This window comes from Anopheles stephensi, chromosome 3 (assembly GCF_013141755.1).
Source record: "Anopheles stephensi strain Indian chromosome 3, UCI_ANSTEP_V1.0, whole genome shotgun sequence".
NCBI classification, from domain to species: Eukaryota; Metazoa; Arthropoda; class Insecta; order Diptera; family Culicidae; genus Anopheles; species Anopheles stephensi.
The window spans coordinates 41,640,254-41,666,944 of record NC_050203.1 but is presented as its reverse complement, the minus strand read 5'-3'; the positions used below and the strand labels follow the sequence as shown (position 1 = coordinate 41,666,944).

The following is a 26,691-nucleotide window of genomic DNA, read 5'->3' as shown; positions in this document are numbered from 1 at the left end:
AATCCATTGAAAATAAACACACTGTGCTAAGGAGCAGCAACAAACGCACACACTGCCACAAACTCCAATGAACCAAAGCTAAACACCAACCTGCAGTAGCAGCAGCAGCAGCAGCGGTGTGCTCAACCCCATTCATAATACGAAGCTAAGGGAAAACCGCTCTCGAGTCTAGCCGGGGGCCATTTTCATTCACAAAGCAGCATATCCAAGGAAAGTCATAACGATAGTATGCGTGCACAGCCGCACAATGTCCTTCGATGTCACCTTGTTGGTGTGAGCAGGTCTCTTCGAAACAGCACAGCAAAGCGCCGTAGTAGGGAAACACGAAACGTGAAGAAGCGAAGGAAAACAATCGAGAGTAACAAAACAGTTTTGAAATCAAATCGTGCCATTTAATGGCGTTGTTCACGTTGGCCACTCCGTTTGGAGAGGGTAAAGGGAGAGTTATTTTAGGATAGCATCAGAATGGAAAATAAATCTCCTGCTGTGTCAAACAACGTTAGACGCTGCCGAAATTATGTTTATTTTAGTTCACCACCAGTCTCGTCTCCGAGGAGGTTGTAATTTTGTTTTTCGGCTAAGGAGGACATTTGAATTGATGCGTTACCAACGCATGTTTGAGAAATGTGACACGATCTGGTTTTATATGGAAGTTAGACGATGGTATCAAGAGAAATCTTAGTGATGAAAACGCTTCATTTGAAACAGATTAAAACATATTTCCTTAATATGCCCGGAATCCAGGCTTGTATGAAAAAATAGGCTAATACTGGAAACGCCTACGTTTCTCAATAGTGAAAACACTTTGTGACAAAGAAGTTCATACATGAATCTAACAGATAAGTAAAATAATAAAATGCAACTAATACTCCCAGACATTTCCCTAACCGCCAGACAGTGAGGCGTCGACACCGAAGCACACCATTACCGTCACGAAATATCAGCTAATCACTCTAGCTCTAGTTTATCATTGAGCAAATACATCCATTATATTTACGCTACCATGCACATGGCCATGAGTATTTTGCGTCTTATTTTACCATTTATTGACTTTATATGAAAAAAATCGACACGTGGCAATGACCAGATGGCACTATTCGACTTTCAACGTGTTTCGACACAACAAATGTACAACAAGAGAATGTAGCGCTATACTAAACAGTCACGACTAATTCGTTGTTGCATTTGGAACTGTAGAAAACTATTACCAAATCTTCAAAAACATCCCTCCTTATTTACCGCTTTACAACATTGAATCGCTATTTATTTACCACCTCTACAACCTCTACAAAAAGCTGAATGAAGCTCTGCTATATCAACACCAGAAGCAAACATTAATGATTTATAATAAATGGCAGCGATTCATAAGTTAGCGAGCCACGCCGCGAATGCTTAAAGTTCTTGTGGGAAATCGAGCCATTAAAACGATCGAGCAGTAAACAAGGCACAAGAGATGATGCGTGATCGAGAATTATGTGTATCCGTATATTACAGTGACGTCGGTTGCCACACCCTTTGGAAACTGATTTTCAAGACATATTGTTTGGTGGCGAGGCTTTCCATGCCTTACAGCTCATTCCTACGCACATCACATCCATCAGTGCTTCTAGCGAGCAACGCCACTACGCTGCTAATTTGACATGGCAAAGTACATTTGGCCATGCGCATCATCACTACTTGCCGTTCAACTCGCGCGCCCTATTCCTGGGAACGGATAGACCCGGTGTGGGGTCGGTGTAAAATGTGACGATATGTTTTGTTTTTCCCTCCCATTATAGCCTACGCTTATTATGCTGGCGTGCCGAGAACCCGACATGACCGGCACGGCATCATCCGTATTGTGTGCTGTGTGTGTGTATGTCCATTGTCGGACACACATAAAGATCGTTTTGAATTGCGTAACACACATGTGCATGACTGTGGTGAATATCAAATCAGCAACCAACCAACCATCCATCCATCCCCCACCTTCGTCTTTGCATAGCCATCCGCGAGCTGCGAAATTTCGTATGGTTAACATACCGCATAGAAACACAACACATGAAGCGTGTGGACTCGAGAATACGTCTAGGAGACATATGACGGCCAGAGTATTCGAGAGTGTATCTGGGAGTTGGGAATTACCTCAGTTTCGGTTTGCACTATTACTAGCGCCCCAAGAGAATCGACCTTCCCCGAGGTTCACACGCTCAGCGAAATGCGTTTCGCGATTAGCTGTGAAAGGCATGTGCGCGCATATTGGTAACGAGGCAGAGAGCAGAGCTCGGCGCTACGATGTCTGGTTTGAAGCTGATTTATTTTATCAAGTATGCAAACTTACTAGAGCAAGCGTATTAGGGGCTCGGTAAACTGCCGGTTGCATCGCAAACTTGATAAGCGAACCTTACTTTCCCGCTTTCGCCGCTGTATACCATCAATCGCATAAGTTAAGCAATGTAACATAACTGGCTCTAGTTGATCAACGCGCCATGCGGATTGTGTGCATTGCTTTTCTCCATTCTTTTCCTTCTTCTTTGTTGTATCATGCTGGCTTCGTTCGTTCTACTGTTGACAAATTGATCAACACTGATAAATAGCACCGCGCAACAAAACTGACACAGTACCCTGTGTATGATTTGCTATCCATAAAGCGGACAACGATGCAGAGCGAGAGGGAGAGGAGTTATTATTTGTAGGACGGCCAAAGCATCAAATATGCCAGTTCCGTGTCGATTTCCTGTTAACTTCAACGATCGTCTGAAAGTGACAACGTTTTTAAATGCTTTGTATAAATCTATTAAATCTTTCAAACAAAATTCAAAAACTTTTAATATGTTCTTGATTGTAAATTTTGAGAAATTTCAATCGGTATCTAACGCACTAAAGTCAAATGGAAATCACATCTGCTGATTTCAATATGGATATGAAAGTTTATCCTTAATTTCAATATGTGTTGTGCTTACGAATCCTAATATATTCCAATTTAGTAAATTAATGCACAATTTCTATTTAAAGCGTATTGATTTACTTGTCAAATTATGACAGCTTGAAGCGGTATTGTCTCTTGTTCGGAAATACTTCGCTGTTTTTTTTTTTAAATACAGAACAAAAACCTTATTTGAAAAAAATTATACGTCATTTGCACAATCACATCAGCAGCGCACATTTCTGCATAGAACGCAACGTAAATTGTGTGATGTGGAACAGCAAACGGATGGCCAGCGGCAAATACAAGATATAATTTGTTAAAGATCAAAACGACGAACGAAATCAAGAAGATCGAATGTAAAAACAAAGCGAAGAAAACCTTTGGACTTACAGCAGCGGGCTTATCAGCATCATAAATAAGAGAAAATGCTACATCCCCGGCCGGCAGCCAACATCCGGTAGGTAACTGTCCGAGATGGTTCAGTAGTGCTTTAAACCAGGTATCGGCAGCCTGCCCAAGGAGGGCCCCATCCCATCCCATTCCATCCCATCCCAAGCGCGCCACATTCAATCAGCGACCTGTTGCGCAGGCTCCCGTAGGGCGAGAAAAAATAAAATCAAAACAGGAAGCCCTGAATCGTTGATCGGTGGTTTAATTTTTTACTTTTCCCTTTTATCCCCTGCTGTTAATTTATACTGCAACACGCCTTACCTAACGCTGTGCGCCTCTCCTCCTCCACCTTCTTTGGGGAGCCTCCACCGTGTACTCTTACGTTGTGCTGTCGCTAATCTTGGGTCGTGTTATATTTCTATTAACTTCCTTTACTTCAAATATCCGCCCGAACCGTGCCTTAAGAACAAGGGAAGCAATATGTGATAAGCATGAAACTATCGACCACCTTCCATAAATCAGACAAAACGCTGCACCAAATGACAGAAAGCACTTTCGGCGATCAAAGACACTTTCGTGGACATCTTTTAGGTTCCGAAAAACACTTACCAAAACCTGTCCGCTAACACAAGCGACGCAGCGAACGTTACAGCAAAAGCGGATAGAAAGAAAATGAGAGCAGGAGTATCGGGCAACGATCTAAATATCCATGAATGAACAGCAAACGCTCCAAATTAGAGGAAACACGAGAACGTATCATAATTGTGCTGCTACTATCCCGCCATGTCTTACACGGTGCATCCACCAACAGGTTTTGGATACGTAACTTGACTCCACAATCGGCGGACACACACACTGGATGAAGGTAGCAGCACAGAGTTGAGCCGGACGAAGCTAAAGACCAGCAGAAACGAGCGTAGCAGCAAGACAAGATAGAGAGCCATGGTTAAGATCTTGTCGTTTTTACACCGGAAAAGGCCTCTCGAAACTCGTTAGTTTGGTTTTTTGTTTTTTTGTTGTTGTTGCTTTGTTTTTCAAAACAGGAGACGTTAGAACTAACAGAGGTGTGTGCGTCGAAGCGGTTACAAAGTTAAGGCAGAATAGGGTGTCAGTGTCTGGAAATTTGCTCTGGAATTTAAAATCCCTGTTTGTGTCCTCGCTGCTCTAAATTCGGTCTTGCGGTTCCAACGTTTTCGATAAATAAAATTTGATTTCAAACCTTTTTTAAAAATATCTATCACAAAACGCGTCAATTAATATCTATGTATGATTCAGCTATTCTTATTTGAATAGCGAAAATCTGATGTAAAAGCAACAACTAAACTTTGCTGATATCTTTAGTCATACAATATTTAAAAAAATGTTATTATGATCTCCAATGCTTAATATTGTACTATTAAATTGAATGACGCTACCGCCATCGGTCCATGTTCAGCAATTAATCCCTTCCTGTAGATGTTTCACCCTTGGTTACCCGAGGCGTGGTCAAAGAAACAAACTTTGGAAAGGTATTAATTATACACCAAGTAGATACGAGTGTGGTATTTGTCCGACGATTCTAACGATGATGGTAGAGCTAAGGAAATGTCATGCTGGAAAGACAAATTTACTTGACTTATCTCCATTACAATTAAACAGAGTATTTGTTGATTATTACCAAGCCTTCTTCAACAATACTACCACTAGCTCCCTCATAAAAAAAAAAAAACAAAACCAAACTGATATCCAAAATTTGAATTACGTTTCTTACGCTGTTTTGTTTGATGCTTTGCACCTGGCGTAAGAAATTAAAACGCGACGCATAATTACATAAATCGGCTTCATTCACCGTTTTTTTGTTTTTACTTCAATCCTATATTTGCACTGGCCTCTCATTCGCAAGCACAGTCAAACAATCACTACGTTTGTGAACACACAAAACAACACATTTTGAAGCCATCATCTGTTACGCCGTGTGTTCTTATTGTTGGGTTTCAGATATTTCATTCATAATTTCGTACTGCGCGTATCGTTCTCGAAACCCTCGAAACCGAAACACAACGTTGTCGTCAACACGGGGAAAAACATACCGGCAGAAGGAGAGAGGAGAAGGGCGTGAATTCATTCATTCATGCTTTTGTGGCGTGCCTGGTTCTCAAATTCGAACCGATCCGTTCTCACACCAGGCACGCAAGGCGCAAAACGTACCATTACAGCAAGAAGCGAGAAGGAGAAACAGATGTCCCGCGAGTACTCACGACCGGAAGAACCGGAAGTACAGAAGGTCAGTTAGAAGTTGAGACAAGTAGAACAATTATAGATGCCGGATGGAAGTGCAAGCGAGACAGCGGCGTGGAAGCCGGGGTAAAATATAACACGAAAATCTACTTTTCCGAAATTCCATTCCATTAGTTACCACCACTATATCCTCCCGTACCATTGACATGGGCCGGAAGTAAAACAGAATAATAAGCGTACCACCGACGAACCGAACCAAAGAAGAAGCACGCACAAAAGCCATAGAACGAGAATGGAAAAACAAAACCTGCCTCATCAGTACGGCGGAACAGTTCCGGTCCAAAGCGGAACAACGATCAAAACCTCCCTACCATCTTCCGTGGTGCGTCGCTTTCTTAAATGAAAGACCGGAAGAATAACATCCGGAAATTATGTTTGGCTCATTCCTTCTTGTCCGTTCTTTGCTGTTCGTTTGTTGGTTTGCTTCCGATTTAATCCCCCGGTACGCTTAACTACAGGGGCTTCCTTTCTCTTGCAGTCGACCGATCCGTCTGACTCGTGCGGCGTCAGAGGAAATGAAGAATTTACGATCAGCTGCTGTGCCCCAGCGCACGATACAGATTGCGAAGCATATGTTTGCCCCGGATCTCGTTATTTACCCTTCCTGCTCTATGCTCGCCACTTCCTTCCGGTCGGTCGGCCGGTGTTGTTGTTACTTTTATTTACGCATAGAATCCGAACCGATGTGCTTGCTTTATGTACAGATGTAGCTAGACTAAGATATGCATGTTGGTAGAAAAAAAAACAGCTATAAAAAAGCATTTTGTTTTATGGATTTATGTTTTTATACAACCGCCCATATAAGATTGATTGCGGCACACCATTTTTTTTTACATTTGTAAATGCTGTTTTGTGTGTATCTGACATTCATTCATTCATTGGATATTCATTTGCGCATGCGCATTTGTATGGTAGTGTGGAAGGTTGCCTTGCCCTCAGAGAATGGTCAGGTATTTCATTCAAACAGTTTTTTTTTAAGAAACGCAGCATGGCAATTTCTTTACACACAACGTATAAAAGCAATATAAATATGCCTCAGACCACCGGCTAAGAGATGGTATCATACCAGTCAATATTTTCAAACCTTCTTCCACCAAGCGTATAATCGCAAAGTAGACAAGGAGACAATCGTGCGTCTCTTACATAATTGCTATCGTGGCCAGCAGCGCACACAGAATAATAATGACTCATCATATTTTTGCTTCCCCGAATTTGAATTATTATTAGCATACGGCTTGCACATGGTAAAACAATTCCTCTACAGGCGACATCGGTATTGGTTCAGACCGATTGTATTGATTGATCCCCCATTATTGATTGCAACAATCTATGTACACGGTATAACTGAATTTGGTGATAAAATATTAAAGAAAACAAAAACTGACATACCTCTTTGCTAGGCACTGTAATTGGTGTACCCTCCTTCACAATACCGGCCTCCACAATCACTCCCATCACGATTGGGTCACGTGAATTAAACACAAACTGTGGTAAAATCTGTAAAGCGATAAGATGGTTACACAAATTATTATTCGACGCAATACATCCATCCAAACGTGCTCCTGATTGTAATACAGTCTAAGATCAAATTAAGTAATTGCTACACTTACTTTTAGCTTGCACGGAAAAACGGCAATCGATTTAAATTCGTCTCGCTTCCGTTGCTTGATTTCGTCCCGATACGCCATGAACTTATCAAACAGATGGTAAATGATATCTGCCTGGAAAATTTTCACACCCAGGTGGTCCGCCAGGTCCTGAGCATCGCGCTCTACTTTCACGTCGAAAGCTAAGATGGTAGCATACCTGAGGAGAGTTTTATTTTCAGTTATTAGGACATTTTGAACACATTTGAACACACAAGCATCACTAAAATAGACTCGTTTTTCTTCTTGCTTGAATAAAACAAAATACTTACTGATTTTCATGCTCCAACATTGTAGATGCTTTCATAACATCACGCTTAACAACTGGACCAATTCGAATACCGGAGTACTGAAAAGAAATGATAGAAGAATAGTGTTATTTAAACTATTTTTCTCGATGTAAAGTTTCGTTCGTTTCGAACCGCAGTACAGTTATACGAAAGTTTAAACACATTTTACCCTATTCAATGTTCTTGGTAACGTAAATTGCAAATCTCAAAGTCCATAAACTTTGCTATAGCATTCCATTTACATACATTTTGTGAATTGCAGCAACATACATATCACAAAACCTGTAATGAGTGAGTATATCCATATTTTTCGTGAAAGTTCCAATCCTCACAATGCGCTTCATGACATTTGCCAGTGAAGCCAACACTGTTCCCATTTCCACGATAAGAAACAACACAGTTAAAACGAGCAGTCGAATGAATACCTATTGTTTTACGTTTCCTGTCGTTTTGTCGATTTAGGTTCAACCACGTAACCATCCATACGCAACAACAATCGCATTTCCATGGCCAAAGAGTGAGTATGCGTCTCCGTGTTCGCGTGCTTTCGCGAACTAATGCTTTTAGGTTGATGGTATACAGGGGATGGTGGTGTTGGTTGTGCTACTGTGCGTATGGGTTTGGGTTACCCTAGATTCCATTTCCACTCATCCTCCAATTGACACTTTTACCTAGCTGGCAGACAAATCATTGAATCATTGAAATAGTGTTCTGTATACAGGTAGCCGCAACGATCGAAGCACAGTAATAACTTATGATATTTTAAAAGATAAGAAACGGTTCATTACTATTGCAGGTGGTGGAGTTAAGAAGTTTTTATAAAAAATGTATTTTAATTTGACCAAAGTTTCCGCAATTAAAGACAAAAGTATCCATTATTTATGACAATTTAAGCGACTCCTAACGAATCTGTGACAACCAAAAGCAATTACAGGGTTTCTCAGGCCAGTTGAACATTGTAACGCTATACGTCAACAGCATAAACCGTAAATCCAACAACGTGTATGCAATTCAACCTCGTTAACCCTTCTAAACACGGGAAAACACACATTCAACTCCGTAAAATCCCAAGTGATTTATTTTGTACTAATCAGTGTTCAGCCTGAGAAACCCTGTATTTTTTAAGCGCTTTTGTAAATACAAACTTCAGCTTCTGTATAGGCGAGTATTTTCGATTGAAAACCAAATATACATGAAAATCTGAACATTTAGTTTTCTATGCTGTAGTTTTACACGAAAACTAGCTGACTGGAAGTTAGAAATTACGTGTTTGTAACGTACAACATAAAATTACGCTGGCGGTAAACGATATGCCTCCTCCTTCATTTTATATTTACTTTTTACTTTTCCGATATTCACATACGAGCAGACCAACGAAAAAAGATTGGCTTTGCTGTCAGTTATCGAAAGTAAAGCCTGTGTGTGACGAGTACTCCATAATCTAATGTGCGGAGGATAAATTCAACACTTCCTTCATATTTATTCATATCCGCCACGCAGTTGCTTCTATTAGCAACATCCGCTCGGTTTCAGTATTTTATTTATACGTGCATAATGTATGCATTTATTTCTTTAGGCACGTTTATCTTTCCGTTCTTTACGCTCGTAGATTACAACTTGCACAATGTTTAGCTTTCCCGTGTACGATCATTCTGAGAAATAGATTTTATTCTACTTACACAGTGCACTATCGCGAGGGATAAGTTAAAGCCACCACATACGAAATCAGATGTGATCGTTTCACATTGTGTTCTAATCAACTTTTGAATCATAGTTTCGAGCAGCTATTTTGATATACATAATACCATCCCAAAAAATGTTAATTATATTTCACTTTTCGTTTATTCTTTACTTGAATTAAAAAAAATCAATCTGAACCACTACGAACACACATGCATAATACTCCTTCTCTGCAGCACATTTTTTCTCCTGTGTTCTCCGATGCAGCATAGATTTTTGTCGGTCATACGTCTCAAACGACTTTGAACATGCTAGTTTAGACAGCTTTACTGCACACGATCACAGTTTGCGACAACGACCGGCAGCAGGTCCAATATAACGTAGCAAAAGCCCTCGCTTCTCGCTGTTTGCTGTTGCCAACCAGTGTTGGTTGAAGAATGAGCACATTTATTATGGTCAACCGGCGCGCGGAATCCACTTTGCCCGGTTTAAAGCTGGGGCGGCGATCGTTTTACGGACACAACGCAACTACCGTGGGACGACGATATGGCCACAAACATCCAGCCTGTGTTTACGACCATTGTCTTATGAGACGACGCTGCAGACTTTTACAAACAAGTTTGAACCAGCCGCCACTGTCGGCCGCTAACTACGGAAACGTTATCAGAAATGGTAATGGGATGTGTATCAATATGCATCAAGCTACAAGTGAAAGGAGCTCACGCCGACAACACGTTCACACAATACTCATTCAAAGCAGAGCGCAAGTTTGTATTCACTTTTTCTAAGCTTGGGTCTCATTTTTCACATTCCACAATGATAAGAATTTGTTCACTTTTTTACGGTATTATTTAAGCTCATCGCTGTTTAGTCAGCAGTTTACAGTGCTGAGAAAACACATTGTTGTTAAGTTATCACACTATAAATTATACATATATTCTATACTACTCATAAATATCAAACAAATTACTTTCAAAACTCTTATTTGCCATTATCTTTCGCTCAGCAATTGTTGTATTACAATTATGTAAACCATGAAGTTTAATAGTGTAATACATTCAGAAAAAGTCGGGACAAGATTTTAAATCGGTCTGGTGGCTAAATTCTGCCACTATAAGTTTGGAATAACTGTCAATTCTGTATTGTATGTAAAGTACTTCAATCTGTAATCACAATACATTCTTTTAATGCTAGCAGAGCTACTTCCGAGCATTCCGTAGGCATCGATGAACACCGACAGGTACCGAGATGGAACATTTCATTTTAAGCTATTAGTGCAACTTGGTATCTTTGAGACAAAAGGAGTACAATTAAGATTAAATTTGGATGATTTTCTAATACTGTAAGCTGTAATTGATATTCGAACTTACAGGACAAACAAGTACATGCCAACGACATCCTATCACAATAATCATGCGTAAGTATAACTTTGGTATAAAACCAAAATCATTATTTGCGTTGTACTGTTCCGTACTACAAATTAGCACTCTTCAAGCCGAAACGCTACCAAACACAGACCGTCCACGTCATGCAAAGGAGCGTCTAGAAATTTATTCCTACAGGTCTCATAAAATTCACACAATGACAAAACCGGATACACGCTAGAACGTGCTCATGACGGAAGATCACGATCACGTGGAAATCCTACTTAGCCACTGCCCAAAAGTGCTTCGCCTTCTTCACCAAGTGCTGCTATCGGACCGTAACCATAGTGTGTGTGTGTGTGTATTTGTTGATTTTCTTCCTTTCGCTTATCCCATTCACTAGAATGCGCTAGGGACGGAGAAGTAACAAACGGAGGAAGTCTTCGTAACGCATCAAACAAAATGAAATTTAAATGAATAAATAAACCCTTTGCCCGGCCTGAAAATAGTAATCAAACAAGGAGCCGCACTCGAACAAAGAAAATGTGGACGTCGAAAAGGAAAATACTTTAAATTCAAGCGAACCGCCACGTCCCAGTGCACGGATGCATAAAGTGAAAAAGCATAGGCGTAAAATGATCGAAATCGCTGAATGTGTACATGGAAGATAGGCCGTTTTTTTTTTGTTATATCTCCTCCTCTCTTTACTTTCATTACATGCAGCAACCGTATGAACATTCCCCGCAAGGCGGTCTCTTCTCGAACGGTTACTTTCTTGTTTCGCAAACTTACCCCTCCACACCAAGCGGTGGGTTTACTTTGCATTGCCTTGGCTCTGCGTTTTTGTGGGACCAGGCCAAGTAGGAGTTTTTTTTTATTCATAATTTACCAACTACTCACATGAATGAGAAGTTTATTTTGCCGGTCACCATTCAATACTGGTTGGCGAGTTGGACGAGGGCAAGCCGGGGTAGTGATTGCACCAGGGGAAAAAGTGAGTTATCGTCATTAAAACAAGAGGGATTCCCTTTTTTCTCATACGCACGCTCACTCGTGCATACACTGGAAACAACCTTCCCATTCATCAACCGACTCCGGTCCTCCATTCATTGAAATGGTGGGTTTTCGAGCTCATTCATAACTAGCTGCTCAAGGAAACGACCAGTCTATGCGACGGTGCTCAACACACACACACACACACACACACACGGTGGAGGATGCAGGGTGCACGACAGGCGAACAGATTACAAGACATGGGTTACGCTACACTGCGCAGACACGCAATACAGTGCGCGTTGTTTCCCAGGCTTGAAGCGCTTCTGTACCCTACTACTGTCGATCCAGTGCACAGCGGGCAAACACTTATAACAAACCCATCAAAGTACGAGAAGCAAAGACTTGGTTTACTGGTAGTAAAGTTTTTCAAATATAAATATTGACCGGTATGGAACAACAAGTTTGACGATTTTATTATTAAAAAAGGTGATTTTGAAGGAGGTCATGCTCCAGTTTTGAACACTATTTAAGCTGTATCTGTTAACGTTCAACAACTGTTGAGTTGTAATGCTAGTCTTACTCAGTCTAACTTCAAGACAGTACATACAGATTCAGTAGATACAGCTCCAGGGACAACTACATATAAAGCAAAACTTTTGGAACAGTTTCGTAACTGATACTAATATTGTTATGTATACGTGAATGAAAGTCTAGTCTTGGTATGGGTGCTCACCACCTCCGGATATTAGATTACGTGGTAAACAACTCCACGCGAATGACTTTCAACTGAGACGTAGGTATACTTCAGCCATCCACCTCGTACCGGTAACGCACGCCTTAACAGCATGCCAGGTCTGGTTTTTTTTTATCGCAAAATGGACCATGCCCCCACAAGCTAGACTGTCTAGCAAGACTGTTGGCAATTCAGAGAAGTCACAGATATATAACATAACCAGTCATCGAAACATACAAAGATAGTAGTACTAAATAAAATGACTCTTTAAAGGATATTTTGTAATAAACAAACATTAAGCAGACAACACTGTCAGACTACAAAGTCGGCTGAATTTCATTCAGTAGGTAAGGGTGTGTTAAATCAGCTTGAATTTTATCAACCCTCGTCCCACACCGGGAGCTGGGTGTAGCAAGACAATGCAAACCAAAAAAACAGAAATAAAATAAAGATGGGACAACGGCGAACGGGGGAGTATATTTGTGTGGGTGAGCTTAAATAATCGGCCGGTAGTGGGTGAATATAGAAGCTTTTAGCTTCGAACTGAACCGGCAGCCGTTGGCGAAAAAACCCAATGAAGCTTCTCTGCACTGCCTTCTTCGCCCACCTTGACGTTCCCCGACACCGTTGGCTTCAGTCTTCGCGAGACAATTTCATTCATGAATCCGGAGCACCACAACCATACATACGGTGTGTTGGTGGTGGTGGTGGTGGTGGTGGTCGTCGTCGTATGCGCCCTTTCTATTTCCCTCGCCCATTCATTAGATAGCGCACCGCAGCACACAGATGCAAAAGCCATCGATCCATTCACAATCTCTCGCTTGCACAGCACAGTGTCAATAGCACCAGAGCTGCTACCCCACGTACTTTTGCCCATGCTGAGCTCGTCAAACCATGCGATACGGTCTTTAAGGGGCCAACCGGCAAAAAAAGGCACGGTAGTCATGGTACGCGTGTGTGAGGCTGTATCCAATTACTTTCATTCATATTTCTTTCAATAGCGTTCCTGGCATCCCACGGACGGACACACTAGCGGACTGTGGTGGCTGAGGCGGCGATCATGCAACCACCAGGTACGGTATACGTCGACGGCATGCCTCTTTTCAACTAGCCTGCACAGTGAAACCAAATTGCCTCGGACGAAAATCGCAAAACCTGTAATAATGATGGCCGAATTCAGATTGGAATCAGAGTTACGTAACGCGTCCGGTTGAACACAACAGGTCTTTCCGAACGTGCAGCACGATTTTGTGCAGCGGTACAATGACAATTGAAATATGACAAGCATATAATGGTAAGAAGCATATAAACTATCTCAATTCCACTCCTGCTAACAACGGCAACGAAACTATTAAATCGTCTCATCTTCCCTGAACGCATGCGCAACCATAAATGAGCTGCGGCTGGAATTCAAATCTCAAAGCTAATAATTAATGGCTCCCCGCCCAGCATGCAATACTGAGTATTGCATCGTCGAATTTTAAAAGCAACAACCAATCAAAAAGTAATCTACCCGCCACTTTCATGGAAGCGTACCGTCATAGATCATAGATCGCCGCATTTATCTCCGGCCCGCAGAAGCTCCCACGCGCAACCGCTTTTGAGAAATCTACCGTAAATGACAACAACGATGATGGCCACCTTCGCGATTTCTCGAGAACAAGGTGGAAATTGGTATTCTCTGAAGGTGTGTGCATCGTGATCTGTCACCTCTGCCGCCCATGCAAGACACACAACTCGTCCGACGGAAACCAACCTGCCTGCATCTGGAAATCATGTTCAGAACAGCCTCTAATACAATTGACTTCACAGTGGTGAATGTCACTCCGTCGCTAGTCGCTGTGGAGGAGGTAGCGCACACCACTTGCCTTTATTCCGTGGGGTAACACCTTCAACTCCCACTCGGGCTGTTGCGTGTGCTGCGCCAAGTTGCAGTAAGCAACCGATACGTCGATCCGCCACGGCTGTGTAAATGAGCAACCACGAACGTAACGGTAGGATCGGCTGGGTGTGATTGATATGTCTCGAGTTACGATCACGATCTCCAACCGAGCCGCGAGTCGGTGACAGGTGATTTCCCCTCCCGCCGTACGGATGAACTACTTTCAAAGTTCTTATATTTTTACCACTGCGAAACAACATTGACGGAAATCAACACCATCTGGTCACCCGACCGCAAAAAACCTTGCCTCGATAGTTCGATATCTATGCGCATGATATGCGGTCAACGCGAGAATACGTAGCTGATGAAGCAGGTATCACAACAATAGCAGGTGCTCCTGTACACCAGCACCGTGCTTCTTTCCAAAGATGAATGATTTTGCTTCATTAAACGAGCGGAGGTCCCAGTTCGGAAACTGTCCATTGATAAGGTGCTATACATACATTTCAGAATGCTATCACACTTTTAGCAACATTCTCTTACCATGTCATAATGATAGGAAGTAATTTCACATGTTGCTGACAGCAGCAACGATTGCACGTTGAAGCATAACGCAAGAGCAAGACTGTGCATATTACAGAGAAAAAATTTAACAGGGGCCCTTCAAATGATTCCACAAGCTTAGGAACGTTGATATAATGTATTGATAATCTCAAGGACGGTACGTGAAAAATTTAAATGGTAATGCATGTTTAAAAAACAACAAGTCGCACAACCGGCAGTAACTGCAATGTTCTTCAAGCCATTTCAAAAGCAAAAGTCTAGCATTTTACTGCACAAATGCCTTCTGCCTCAAGAATCGCTCAACTCATAACTGAACGGAAATGTACATGCCAGTCAAAGCTAGCAACGCTTATCGCCCGCCCAATGATTGAAAACTATTCTAGTTAATATCTTTACATTCAGTTACTTTTTTGCATTCGCTAATCCAGACCGTTCCTGCAGCTTCGTTACTTTATCGTGTAAGAAAATATGCTGTCGTCATTAAAATATTACAACTGGTTCTTTGCCGGTTGCTGTGCCCATTTCACGCAACTCTTTTTCCAATCCTGTCACTACGGAATGATTTTATGTAACCAAACAGGTCGCACTACGTTTGCATTTCATTCAACACCGTATGTCAGTCACCCAGTTTCCCCGTTCGTCACTACAAGCGATCCATGAGGTTAAACAAGTTTAGACAGATGCTCGACTTTCATTCACAACTTTTGCAAATGATGAGATTATGAAAGTAAACCCATATACAAATTTTTAAAATGAAATCTAAAACAAAGCTCAATTTTGTTGGTCTACGATGCTAAGCTTCTTCGTAAGTTGTTTAACTTAAAGTAAATAATTATTTTTGGTCTATAACTTCTGTACAGCACAATCGCACCCCAATCAAGCGTATGGCGTGATGGTGTCCATAAGAATAATTTTGTTCACTTCTTTTAGTCGTGCATCACACCGCAGCTTCATACTTCTCATTTGCAAACCCTCCAGGCAAGCGTTTTCAATACGGGTTCGCCCACCTGGATAGGAATGTGACACAACGATGGAGAAACAAGCTCCAAGCAAATTCGACTATCGGATTAGAGAAGCTGTCCTTCATCGTCTTCCATGGCACGCGAGCATCGCGTGGGTCAACAATTACGCCAACACTAGATACAACACAAATGTATCTCCCCACCCGAAGCCGGGCAAGCTGAACACATACCAAATAGACGGGTAAAATACGCCTTATGCTAGCTGTATTTATTCAGATCACGATAGAATTGTATACGGCTATGGAGCTGTTGTATACCTACGTTCCAAAAACTAAATCTCAAAAATACGGATGAATAAGCTTCGCGAATGGAAATGTGATAGCATTTATCAAAATTTCATCATTTCGTTCCGGCAAAACAGCCTAAGTCGAAACTGACCGAACTCGACAAGGAACAAATATTTTTGACATAAAGCTGATTTAAAGGAAAAATATTAGTAACATAAGAAGAATAGATAGGTAGAATAGGTAGATAAGAAGAAGAATACACATAATAAAAAGCCCAATTTGTCCTGGGGGACTTAGAAAGAAAAATGTTTTGGTAAGAATCACCAATTATATTCAAACTTGAGCTTTATCTACGATTTGCAGTGTTCCAAAATCAACGTCACGAAACGATACAATCGCTCTTAAAAAGAGATAAACCAATCTAAAGATCCAATCAAGACCAGACCAATCTATAAAGACCAATCTAATCTAATATCTTTTCCGTATCTTCAACGACTCAACAATCTGGCTCAAACCTACTCTGGCTACAATTTCAGACTGTTAAATTGATTTAGAAACACAATAAAAAGACAATAAAAAAAGTAAGAGCCATTCATATATGTCGATAAATAATGTGATGTGCAGTAGTCGTGCAATAAAGTGTTTTGAGTGACGTAGAGGTAATGAGCCCAAACGAATATTATCGCGAAAGTTTATAAATTTCATTCAAAGAAGCTTCTTACTAGGAATATATTCTCGTAGAAGATAACCGATGGCGATCAAGAAGACATCAGTAGATCAACTCGGTGCTGGGGAATACAGCCGAGCTGAAACTTTCTTGCGTTTCTCGGCTCGTGTTCGAACGAAGGGGGCTGTTATAGTGTTATGATGCCAGCCAAAGAAAAAAGGTTTCAGACTATAAAATTATACAATTTTGAATAACTTTTTGAAATTTACTCAGTAAAACTGCGCTTTGTACTATGCAACATTTGCAGAATTTAGTTGAACAATATTAATAATCCATAATTGTTCATCATGTTTTAGATAAATTATAAAACAAATCTTCAAACAAAACTGAAATACAGAATATTTCAATTCAAAGAGATTTTTAAACAGTTGCTATCAAGCAATCCCCAATTATACTGCGCCTAAATGTATGTGATGCGGACATCAATATCAAGTAGAGACTGGGAACGCATACGGTTAATGTTTCTTCTTTGGCACTACAACCTCGAGTTGTCTTGGCCTGTCATTTAAGGTTTTCTGACTTGATTTTATCCGTAGTAGCTGGATAGTCCAGCATACGGGGTGGCAATCTGGATGGGATTTTATCCCCGATCATACCTTGTGAAAACCGGTGCCGCTTATCGCCTCTGCCACCGGTCCGCCCCATACGGTTGATTAGATTCTGATTTTCACGCATTCATTCGTCTCTAGTTCCATCTCTAGTTGCATTACAATACGATATAAAAATGTGTTCATTCTTACTTACCGGGATTTTCGAAGTTCTCAAAAACTCTAGCAATGCTTCTAGCGATCCCAGAGTGGAGGCCTGCACGTACACACCACGGTCACTCAGTTTGATGCTGTTTAAAGCCGATTTTAAGTCACGAGCCACTATATCCCTAAAAAAGCCAAACAGTCGAAGCGTTAGGTTCAGCTTTCCGCACAATTTAGTGCTAAAACTTACTTAAAAATTTCCACCTCGTCGGGTTTATGGGCTATCTGCAAATTCAATCCGGCGATCGCTTTCTCGAGCTCTTTCGCCGCAATCTTCACACCCTGCGCAGCCAAAATTTCTTTGTGCTCCACGTATGCGTTCTTCACGCGCAGTTCCTTCATCGGCTGAGGCATAAGCAATGCTTTAATTTGAGTGACGATCGGGCCTTCCGTACCGGCCAAGATCATCGTATCGCCCTCGCGCAACTTGCCGTTGATCAAAATAGCATCGATCGTCGTGCCGAGCCCGGGAATGGCCTTCACCTCCAGCACGGTCGCCTGCAGATCCTCGCTGTACATCAGTCGTTTGGCAAGCTGCTTCTGGCAGAATTGCACTATCAAAAACAGCAGATTGCCCATACCCTCGCCCGTGATGGCGCTCGTCGGCACGAGCGAAACGTATGTTTTCGGGTCCGGATTTTCGTAGAACAGGGCCGCGTTCAAGCCCTGCTCCGCGAACTGCACGATGATTTCCTTCGTGCGCTGGTTGAATTCGAGCTGCGTGTTGGACGCCTGTGCCTTCAGAATGTCGCGCACATCCTTACGTGGCATCGTGCTCCAGTCATACAATCGATCGATCTTGTTTAACGCGACAACAAACGGGGTGCGCTTTGATTTGAGCAAGTTGATTGACTCTATCGTTTGCGGTTCCAGCCCGTGCATAATATCCACCACCAGGATGGCGATATCGCATAACGATGAGCCGCGAGATCGCAAATTGCTGAACGATTCGTGCCCGGGTGTGTCGATAATCAGCAAACCGGGCAACTTGAACTCAAGCTCCTGAAAGCCCTTCACGAACCTCGTCTGTTCCTTTATGTTTTCGGCCGGCACGTTCGTGGCACCAATCTGCTGCGTGATACCGCCCGCTTCACCGTCCTGTACATTGGTACGCCGCAGCTTGTCCAGAATTTTCGTTTTGCCCGTGTCTACGTGTCCCAGCACACAGACTACGGCGGCTCGCAGGTTTTCGAGCGTCCTCTTCTTTTCGGCCTCTTGTGTACGATTCGCGATTCGGTCCAACGCGCGCTGGCGCATTTTTTCTGCCTCTTTCCGATGATCGCCCGCTTCCGAGCCGGAACTATCGTCGTCATCCGAACCATCCTCATCGTCATCGTCATCACCGTCGTCGTCTTCCTCATCCTCATCATCACCATCCTCCTCGTCGTCCGATCCACGACTGTCTTTTGATTCAACCGATTGCTGTTGCGACAACTCGGTACCAGGCTTAGCTGCCTCCTCCTCTTCCTCCTCTTCGCTATCTGTCGCGTCCCAGGACTCCTTCACCTGCTTTTCCTTCGCCTTCTTTTCTTCTTGCGCTTTCACTTCGTCCGCTGTAGGTGTGGATTCCTTCGACTCGGTCACCTCCTTGTTGGTGTCTTGATTTTTCTTCGAACGGATGCGAGAACCGGGCTTTGCTCGACGCTCGCCGGTCGTCTCGGGGATACCCACACCCTGTGCCTTGAGTGCTTCCAACATCGCTTGGGCACGGGCCCGATTCTGCTTTTGCTTGGCAGTAAGCAGCTTGCCCTCCGCCTTTAACCGCTCCTTACGTTCCTTCTCCTTCTGCTTCTTCTTTTCCTTCTTCTCCTGCTCTAGTCGTAACTGCTCCAGCCGGAACTGTTCCGCTTGCTCCTCCAGCTTTTGTTTCTCTTCTTCCTCCTTCCGCAAACGTTCCTCCTCCTCGCGGATCGCTTTCAGGCGTTCCTGCATAATGGCCAGTGCGGCCTTGTTGGGTTTCTTTTTCTTCGTATCGGCTGAAGCTTCTGCGCTGGGAGCGTCCGTGGTTTCGGCCTTCTTCGCTGGTTCGCCCTTACCGGATGCGTCGCCCTTTTTGGGCGCAGCTGCCGTCCCTTCCTCGGCCGGTATCGTCGTAGAAGTATCGTTCTTTTTGCCCTTGTTTTTACCCTTCTTCTTCGGCTCTTCGTTTGCGGCAGGTTCTGCCGGTTCTGCGACTGATTCCTCCTTGGCGGGGGCATTCTGCTTACCCTTTTTCTTCTCTGGTGCAGTTTTTACTTCCACAACCGGCACTTCCGGCTGGCTAGCGACAGGCTCTTCATCCTTTTTCTTCTTCTTATCTTTCTTCTTGCTTTGCTTCTCGGATGGCTGCGAATCTTGCACGGTGGCTGCATCGTCGGCAGACGGAGGTGGTTTTTGGCCAGAGTATTCCATTCCTAGTTCCGCAAGCATTCGATCGATCTCGTCATCATCATCTTCTTCCTTCTTTTTCTTCTTCTTGCTCTTTTTGCCACCCTTTGAACCACCGTCTTCTTCTTCCACCTTCGGTTCGGCATCCTTTTTGATCTGCGTTGCCTTTTTTCCTTTGCCACCTTCCTTTGGAGCAGCATCCGCCTCTATGGAACTTTTGCGGGACAATTCTTCGCGATCTTCATCCTGCTCCTCCGGCTGCTCATCATCATCGTCATCGTCATCCATCATCAGTAAAGAAAATCCGACTGGCCCAGATTTGGCCGATTTTTTCTTCTTCGCATCCTTATTCTTGCCACCTTTCTCGTCTTGCTTCTCTTCATCGGAACCGTGGCCGGCAGTTGGTTCCGTTTCAGTAGATGGCTGCTTGTCCTTCTTTTTCGTCACAGCCATCTTTTTAACCGACTCCGTTACCTTGGTAACATCATCTTCTTCACCTTCATCGCTATCCGCAGCTACTTTCTTGGCTCGTTTTTCCTTTTTCGATTTTTTATCATTTTTCCTGTTTTCCTCCTCCACTTCCGTGATGTCCGTCTGCGGAACATCGTTATCACTGACACTGAAACGGATAACACAGCAAAAGGTTAAAACGTACAAACGATAGCTCTGGTTTCCCCCGGAGCATCACGACCGCTCAAGTGTAACCAGTTTTCTATGAAGTTACTTACTTTTCTTCGACACCTGCACCGGCCGCATCCTTCTTGCCCTTCTTAGCCTTTCCCATCGTTCACACAAGTTCACACACGCGTTCAGCAGTGCTACTTTCTTATTTTAGCAATCCAATGCTAGGCACGAACCCTTCAGCAAGCGGAGAACCAAAATTCCACGATACCGATCACCCCACCAATTTACCACGACCGGGATAAAGGCGACACGTACGTTATCCGCCAAACTCCTTCTGCACGCAATGTGACACGTTGGTCGGCACCGGCTCAACCAATGCCTTTCACTCGATTCGGCGATGAACGAACAATTTTCGACGATTAAGCACCACGATAGGAAAATAACGCAAATGCGTTGCGTTCCGAATGTGTAAAATAGTGTGGAAAGGTAAAATCGTATTGTATAAGAACGGAAATCGCTATCAACAAAGATTCAGCAACCCACGACGCTCGGAACTTTTGCTGTCACTAATTCGATGACATTCTTTTGCTGTCAAAATACGCAACGGAAGGTTGGTGCACCGATCGCCACATTGCGCATCACCAGCAAGGTATGTAGATATAGAAGGTAGAGTTGTTTAGAGCAAATTGACATTTCTCGACCTGACATAACAGTTCCGTGGTGATCAAGGGGAAGGGTATTGAGAAGAGTGACGGCAGCGTCGGAGGATGCGAAAATTTTGACATTTTTTGACGAAAAATGCAACCAAATATCGTCAATCGTCTGTGGGACAACACTTAATATGCGAAGATGACCCATAAATTAGCGAAATTGCTCAAAGGACTGAGAAACGAGGCTGTTTGTTCATGTTGGTAGCCCCATACCATATGTTTTTGTAAACAAACTCTGACATAACTCGACTAAAATGTCGCCCTGTCAAATCGATAAAAATCCACCTTCTAAATACATACACCTTGATCACCAGTCCACACAAATGTCCCGCTCAGGATGTTTACCAATTAAATGCAATCACACAAAAAACGTTACAAAACTCACTTATTCTATCGATATTACTATTCTCAGGAGGTAGCTACACATAAGGAAAAGGAAATTGCAAATGCTTTTGTTCTCGTAGTAATCGTACTGAATATTCATCATCAATTCGTTGTTTATTTTAGCTTTTTTTCTCAATTACTCCCTAGTTTTTTTTGCCCTCACGAATTGTGAAAAGCTCAGTCCATAATAGAACTGGGTGTAAGCCAAAGACCTTCACCACAAGCGATAGCATTCCAAATTCATCAACCAAGAAAACTTAAACTCAGCTGCCACGATTTGTCATCCACGCGACGGCACAAAGCAGGCAATCCGTATTGCGCTCGACTGTTTTCCTCATTTGACATTGCGTTGTGGGAGCGCGCAAACTGACAGTTTCTTTTGAATGATTCCACCAGCAACGGTCGCCATCGTTGTTTGGTGAGGCTTGTTTTTCCAGCATTTGTGTTTGCTCTCGATTTGCTCGCTGCAACAGACTTTTCTTCCACATTCGACTGTGCAAAACTCAATCATCTCTGCTGCGAGTAAACATAAATGTAATTGAGAAAAGAGAAGCTTTTTTTGATCAATCAAAACGATGGATCGTGCAACAACAGTTTCCGATGCGCTGAAGGTACGTACGTGTGTAACGACATAAAAATGGATGAATTGTGAAATGGTGTTGCGGTTTCGTTAATTTTAACTACTTCCGTACGCTTTCCTTGTTCCAGCGACAACGCTTGCTAGCCGCCCAGGCTATACGCAAAGCTAACGACATTAGCCCACAAACGGTGCGCCAGATCCGTGAGCATTGTTCTCCCGCAGCGCAGGCTACCGGTGCCACACTGTACGCTTCACCGACGGCGAGCGACAAAACCTCATCGCCGCAGCAAAAGTCTCTCAACATAACTGAGCTGGAAGAGGAGAATACGATCCATATGGCTACCACGCCACGAAAGTTCACATTTGAGCCGAAAGAAATTACGGCCCGCTCCACCATGAGCCAGCAGCAGCAGCAGCAGCAGCAACAGCCGTCAGCGACCGCAACCATGGGAAAAACAAATCCGAGCAAATTCCTATCCGCTGGCATTGAGGAAATACTAGCCTCCAGCTTTGCTGATAACATAAGATGCATGGGCCTGTCGCTGCGCGAAACGGCCGCTAGCGTGCATGCAGATTTCGAAGTTGACGGGCAGTTGGCGAATTTGAGCCTGCCTCGTACCGCGGACATGAGCAAGCTGTCGTGTGATTCACTGTCCTCCCTGCCGTCTGGAGTACGATCGGGTATGGGCGGTAAGGAGCGTGGAGCGGGCAATGGAGAACAGCCGGGTAAAGACCCGTGGGAAATGTCGCAACCTGCGTTCGAAAGCAGCTGGATGAAGGACAAAATTAATGAGCTAAGTCAGATGGAAGAGGCCAGCTTTCGGTCCGGGGACCATATGGCCTCCAGATTGCTCGAGGATGAGATGGCCTGGGAGCAGGAGAATGCGGACATTCCGGAAATGAACGCTAAACGACGACAGATTAGCCCGGTCAAGGGTTGCCGTAAGCCACAGCTGAAGGATCACGTCGACTTTTCCTGCTTTTCCGGCTACCTAGCTCAGGAGGATGACCTATCGCGCGCCTACAACGATAGTGCGATGCACAACGAAGGCAGCGTTTGCTCCGTGGGCCATTACTTTAACAAAATGTCCGACGATCTGAACGATATGGTTGGGGGAGAGAAGAGTCCCCCGCAGCGAAGGCCCTTGCCCTTGATAGACGTTACTAACGATACAACAGGTACGTTCACCCTAATCTGTCGTGCATTCAATAGAGCTTCAACATTTTCTAATGCATTTCAGAGAGCCCTAGAAGTCCTACGAAGGCATATGGTGGATCGAAAGGGGGACAGAGCGCTGGCAGGCAAAACAAGGAGAATTCATTGAGTGTCTCGTGTATCGCTAAGGCTATAAGTAACTATCGAACGTCACGTCGGCCAGTGTCTGCTACAGTCCATTAATGCCCGTTTATTACTCCTTGCAGCATCCATAGATCTAGAGGACTCTCCGCACAACTTTATTCAGAAGCTGAAGCAAGTGCAGCGCACAAAATCCGACCATCTCGGCGCTTCCACTGGCCGCGAGGAGCAGAAAATGTTCGCTGCCCTGCCCAAAGCTAGCAGTGACCTATCTGCGGGCACTCAAGCGTCGCAGCCCACCCGGCCAAAGCAACCGAGATGTTCGTCGGTTCATCCGGCCGATTCATTCCAACAGCGCTCCCGACTGGCACCGAATTACCAGCAGTCCGATACGCTCAGTTTCTCCGAATCGATGTTTGACGATTCGTCCGCCACAATGCCCGCGTTGCCACATTCCAAAACATCCAGCCCGAAGGCAACGGAAAGCGAATCCAGCGAACGGTCGTGGCAAAAGGACGAAACCGAACCGATGACTCCGTTGCAGGACGCGAAGAAGAAAGCGCTGGTCGCCGCCACCGCCGCCGCCGCCGATACGTTCCGCGTGTCGACGGCCACCAAACTATCGGAGGAGTACATGGATCTTCCGTCGCTACCACGCATTCAAGAGACACCGCCAGCCTGTCAGAAGAATATATTTGCTGGCGATCGTCCAATCGCGAAACCGAACCGCAAGCGCCGTTCGAACTCGACCAGCGACCGCCAGGAGCTGGTGGGTGGTAAGCGAGAAGAGCTGGCGGTCCCTTCCGCGAGCTTACGCTCAAAGTCGCCTTCAAACCGGGCCGAGCTAAAAGCCGTTAGCGCCACCTCCCATGAGCAACAGGTGCTTCGGGACAAGAAATGCGGATCGAATGTTTCCTACCGAACGACGCCCAAAATTTCGCACCTACGAAAACCGGTCCCGTCGGAGGTGGCATTCGTTCCGCGCGACACCTCGCGCAAATCGTACCTTTCGCCCGAGCCGCGCGCAGCTAGCCGTTCGCCGTACTCATCGCCGAAGGGAGACCTGGGACGATCGGCCGAAGGGTACGACGAGGTAGCGGACAAGTACAGTCTGCGAGTGCCCGGAGCGCTGGCATCCTCCCGCTCGGCTTCACAGTGCTCGGGCAGCACCGAGTGGATCCATCGGACGGAAGGAACACTCCCGCTGAAGGCCACGCACAGCGAGCTGTCCTGGGGCAGCACAAGGTTGCGCAAGGCCGAGAAGAAAACGATGCAGATTAAAAACACCTCCAGCCGGAAGCTGCTGGTGAAGGCGGTCATCGTCGGTCCGGGATTTCAGCTGTGCGGCACGGAACAGAGCGGGCTGCTGACACTCGCGAGCCAGGAATGTCGCACGATTACGATCGATTTTTGCCCCACCGTTATTGGGCCGGCCATCGGAGCGCTCTCGTTCCACCCGCCGAACGATCTGTACGTCCAGCGGGTGGTCAGCCTGTATGGGTACGGTGGCGAGGCGTCGATCAAAATCGAGGGCATACAGAAGGGTCCCAGTGGTCCGTTCTTGGAGCTGGGCAGTGCGCGCAATCTGGGCCGTCCGCTGGAGAAAAGCTTCTCGCTGTACAACAAGGGCAGCCTGCCGGCGTTCGCACGCATCGGCATCGACAAGAAGGGGCTCGATCAGGCACTGCTAGCAACGGCCGTCTACGTCCAACCGCAGCGCACCATCATTCCGCCGAACAGTTACGCACACGTTAAGGTTGTGTTCAAACCACGCCGACAGGAAATTGCCAAAATCTTGCAAAAGCAGGTCGAAGTACTGTCGATCACCAATTTGCACATCCTCTGGGGCGACGAACCGACGCGCCACCGCATCCGCAAGAACATTGCCCTGGCGAAGCAGAACAAGCTGGTCGATCCGAAGATGGGTGCGCTGGAGTCGATCTGCAATCCGTTCACCGAGGAAGAGGAACTCGATGGGCTGGACGCGTTCTGCGAGCATGTGTTCGATACCATCCACGAACTGTTTCTCACCTTCCGAGAGTACGAACTGGTGCTGACGGTGGACCGCGCCCTGGACGATACGATGCTCGATCTCTCGATGGCGGACGGTAACACGACGCTCTTCAAGACAATGTACGCCTGCTCGGAGGTAGGATCCTCGCCCCGACTCCCGGGCGACGACATGATAACGCCAGCCGTGTCGGCACAGCCGGGCCAGCAGTTGCATGGAACGGGGCTGCCGGTGGTAACTAGCAGCAGCAGCAGCACCAGCACCGGCAGCACCACCAGCGCGACGGTGGGAATGCATAAGCGCGACAGTGGCGAATCGTGGTCCGTCCGACCGACGGTGCTCGAGTTTTACCCGTCCACCGAGCGTACGAAGCAGTTTGTGATAAAGAGCAACTTCTACACGGCACAGTACTTTGAGCTAAACTCCAACTATCGCCAGCTGTTCCGACTGTCGCCGTGCGAGGGCCACATCCGGCCGGGGCAGGAGGTGGTGGTGAATGTTTCGCTGCAGCATCTACAGCCGATCGTGCCCATCAGCGGCACCAATCAGCAGCAACCGTCCATCTTTGTAGTGGTGTACATCGAGAACGAAAAGATCAGCATTCCCGTGCTGATACATTACGGACATTGAAAGATGCATTTTTCCATGTGGCCAGTGCGATTTGCATTTAAGTTTCAGCTATGTCAGCCCCCGTTCTGCTACGCTCTATACGAACCATTATTGTCGTTTTTGATTTCATATTTATACACACTTGTTTCGTTGGCAGAGAAAATTCAGTTTTGCACTCTCCTGCGGCACGAAGTCATGGCATTTAGATAGAAATAATTTAACAGTTTTTGATTACGACTACAATAAACGCAACGAAACAATTGACGCTCGCTCCACAATGTGTAAAACGCTTGTTATCATCGCCCAGCAGAATTATCAACGATGCTTTCAAAAAAGCAATTTGTACCAAAAAGTCAGTTGTAGTAAAGGCTCTAACAGTTGTGACCAAGTTAGCTTTCTTTGCAAGCCTCCTGATGCACCTTTGGTACGGAACGGTTATACCGACCGACGAAGCTGGTGGGACCGTAGAAACCCCGTTTCGCCTCGATCTCGAAGCGGTTGTAACTAAAGATCTCTCTCTTCAATTAGCGCGTTAGTGCAATCGCATTCTTACGGACGAGGTGAGGGAATCCCGCGGCTTCGGAATAGTAGTATCACTTCAAGAGGAGCGCTGGAAAGGAATTACGGTGAAAATGGCGTTCCTGATCATGA

At 44.8% G+C, this 26,691-nt stretch overlaps 2 protein-coding genes and 1 long non-coding RNA gene across 3 annotated transcripts in view; 2 read left to right on the top strand and 1 right to left on the bottom strand.

The window, feature by feature from the left end:
* LOC118512300 (eukaryotic translation initiation factor 5B) overlaps nucleotides 1-21,017 on the bottom strand; it is a 31,402-nt gene extending 10,385 nt beyond the window's left edge. The window contains exons 1-6 of the mRNA XM_036056531.1: nucleotides 20,554-21,017; nucleotides 17,649-20,444; nucleotides 17,451-17,583; nucleotides 7,494-7,570; nucleotides 7,186-7,381; nucleotides 6,965-7,072 (exon numbers count right to left, since the gene is read on the bottom strand). Of these exons, the coding sequence (XP_035912424.1) occupies nucleotides 6,965-7,072; nucleotides 7,186-7,381; nucleotides 7,494-7,570; nucleotides 17,451-17,583; nucleotides 17,649-20,444; nucleotides 20,554-20,609 (3,366 nt within the window). The 5' untranslated portion in view covers nucleotides 20,610-21,017. The remainder of the gene's footprint in view (nucleotides 1-6,964; nucleotides 7,073-7,185; nucleotides 7,382-7,493; nucleotides 7,571-17,450; nucleotides 17,584-17,648; nucleotides 20,445-20,553) is intronic.
* Nucleotides 11,843-13,699, top strand: LOC118512301. The gene is made up of 2 exons (XR_004906281.1): nucleotides 11,843-13,231; nucleotides 13,286-13,699. It is a non-coding gene; the product is annotated as an uncharacterized LOC118512301 (long non-coding RNA).
* Nucleotides 21,018-21,930: 913 nt separating the features above from the next.
* Nucleotides 21,931-26,315, top strand: LOC118512299. The gene is made up of 4 exons (XM_036056530.1): nucleotides 21,931-22,154; nucleotides 22,252-23,302; nucleotides 23,365-23,475; nucleotides 23,546-26,315. Exons 1-4 carry the CDS (start codon nucleotides 22,119-22,121, stop codon nucleotides 26,059-26,061), a joined length of 3,714 nt encoding a protein of 1,237 aa, XP_035912423.1. The 5' UTR covers nucleotides 21,931-22,118; the 3' UTR covers nucleotides 26,062-26,315.
* Nucleotides 26,316-26,691: the final 376 nt, after the last annotated feature.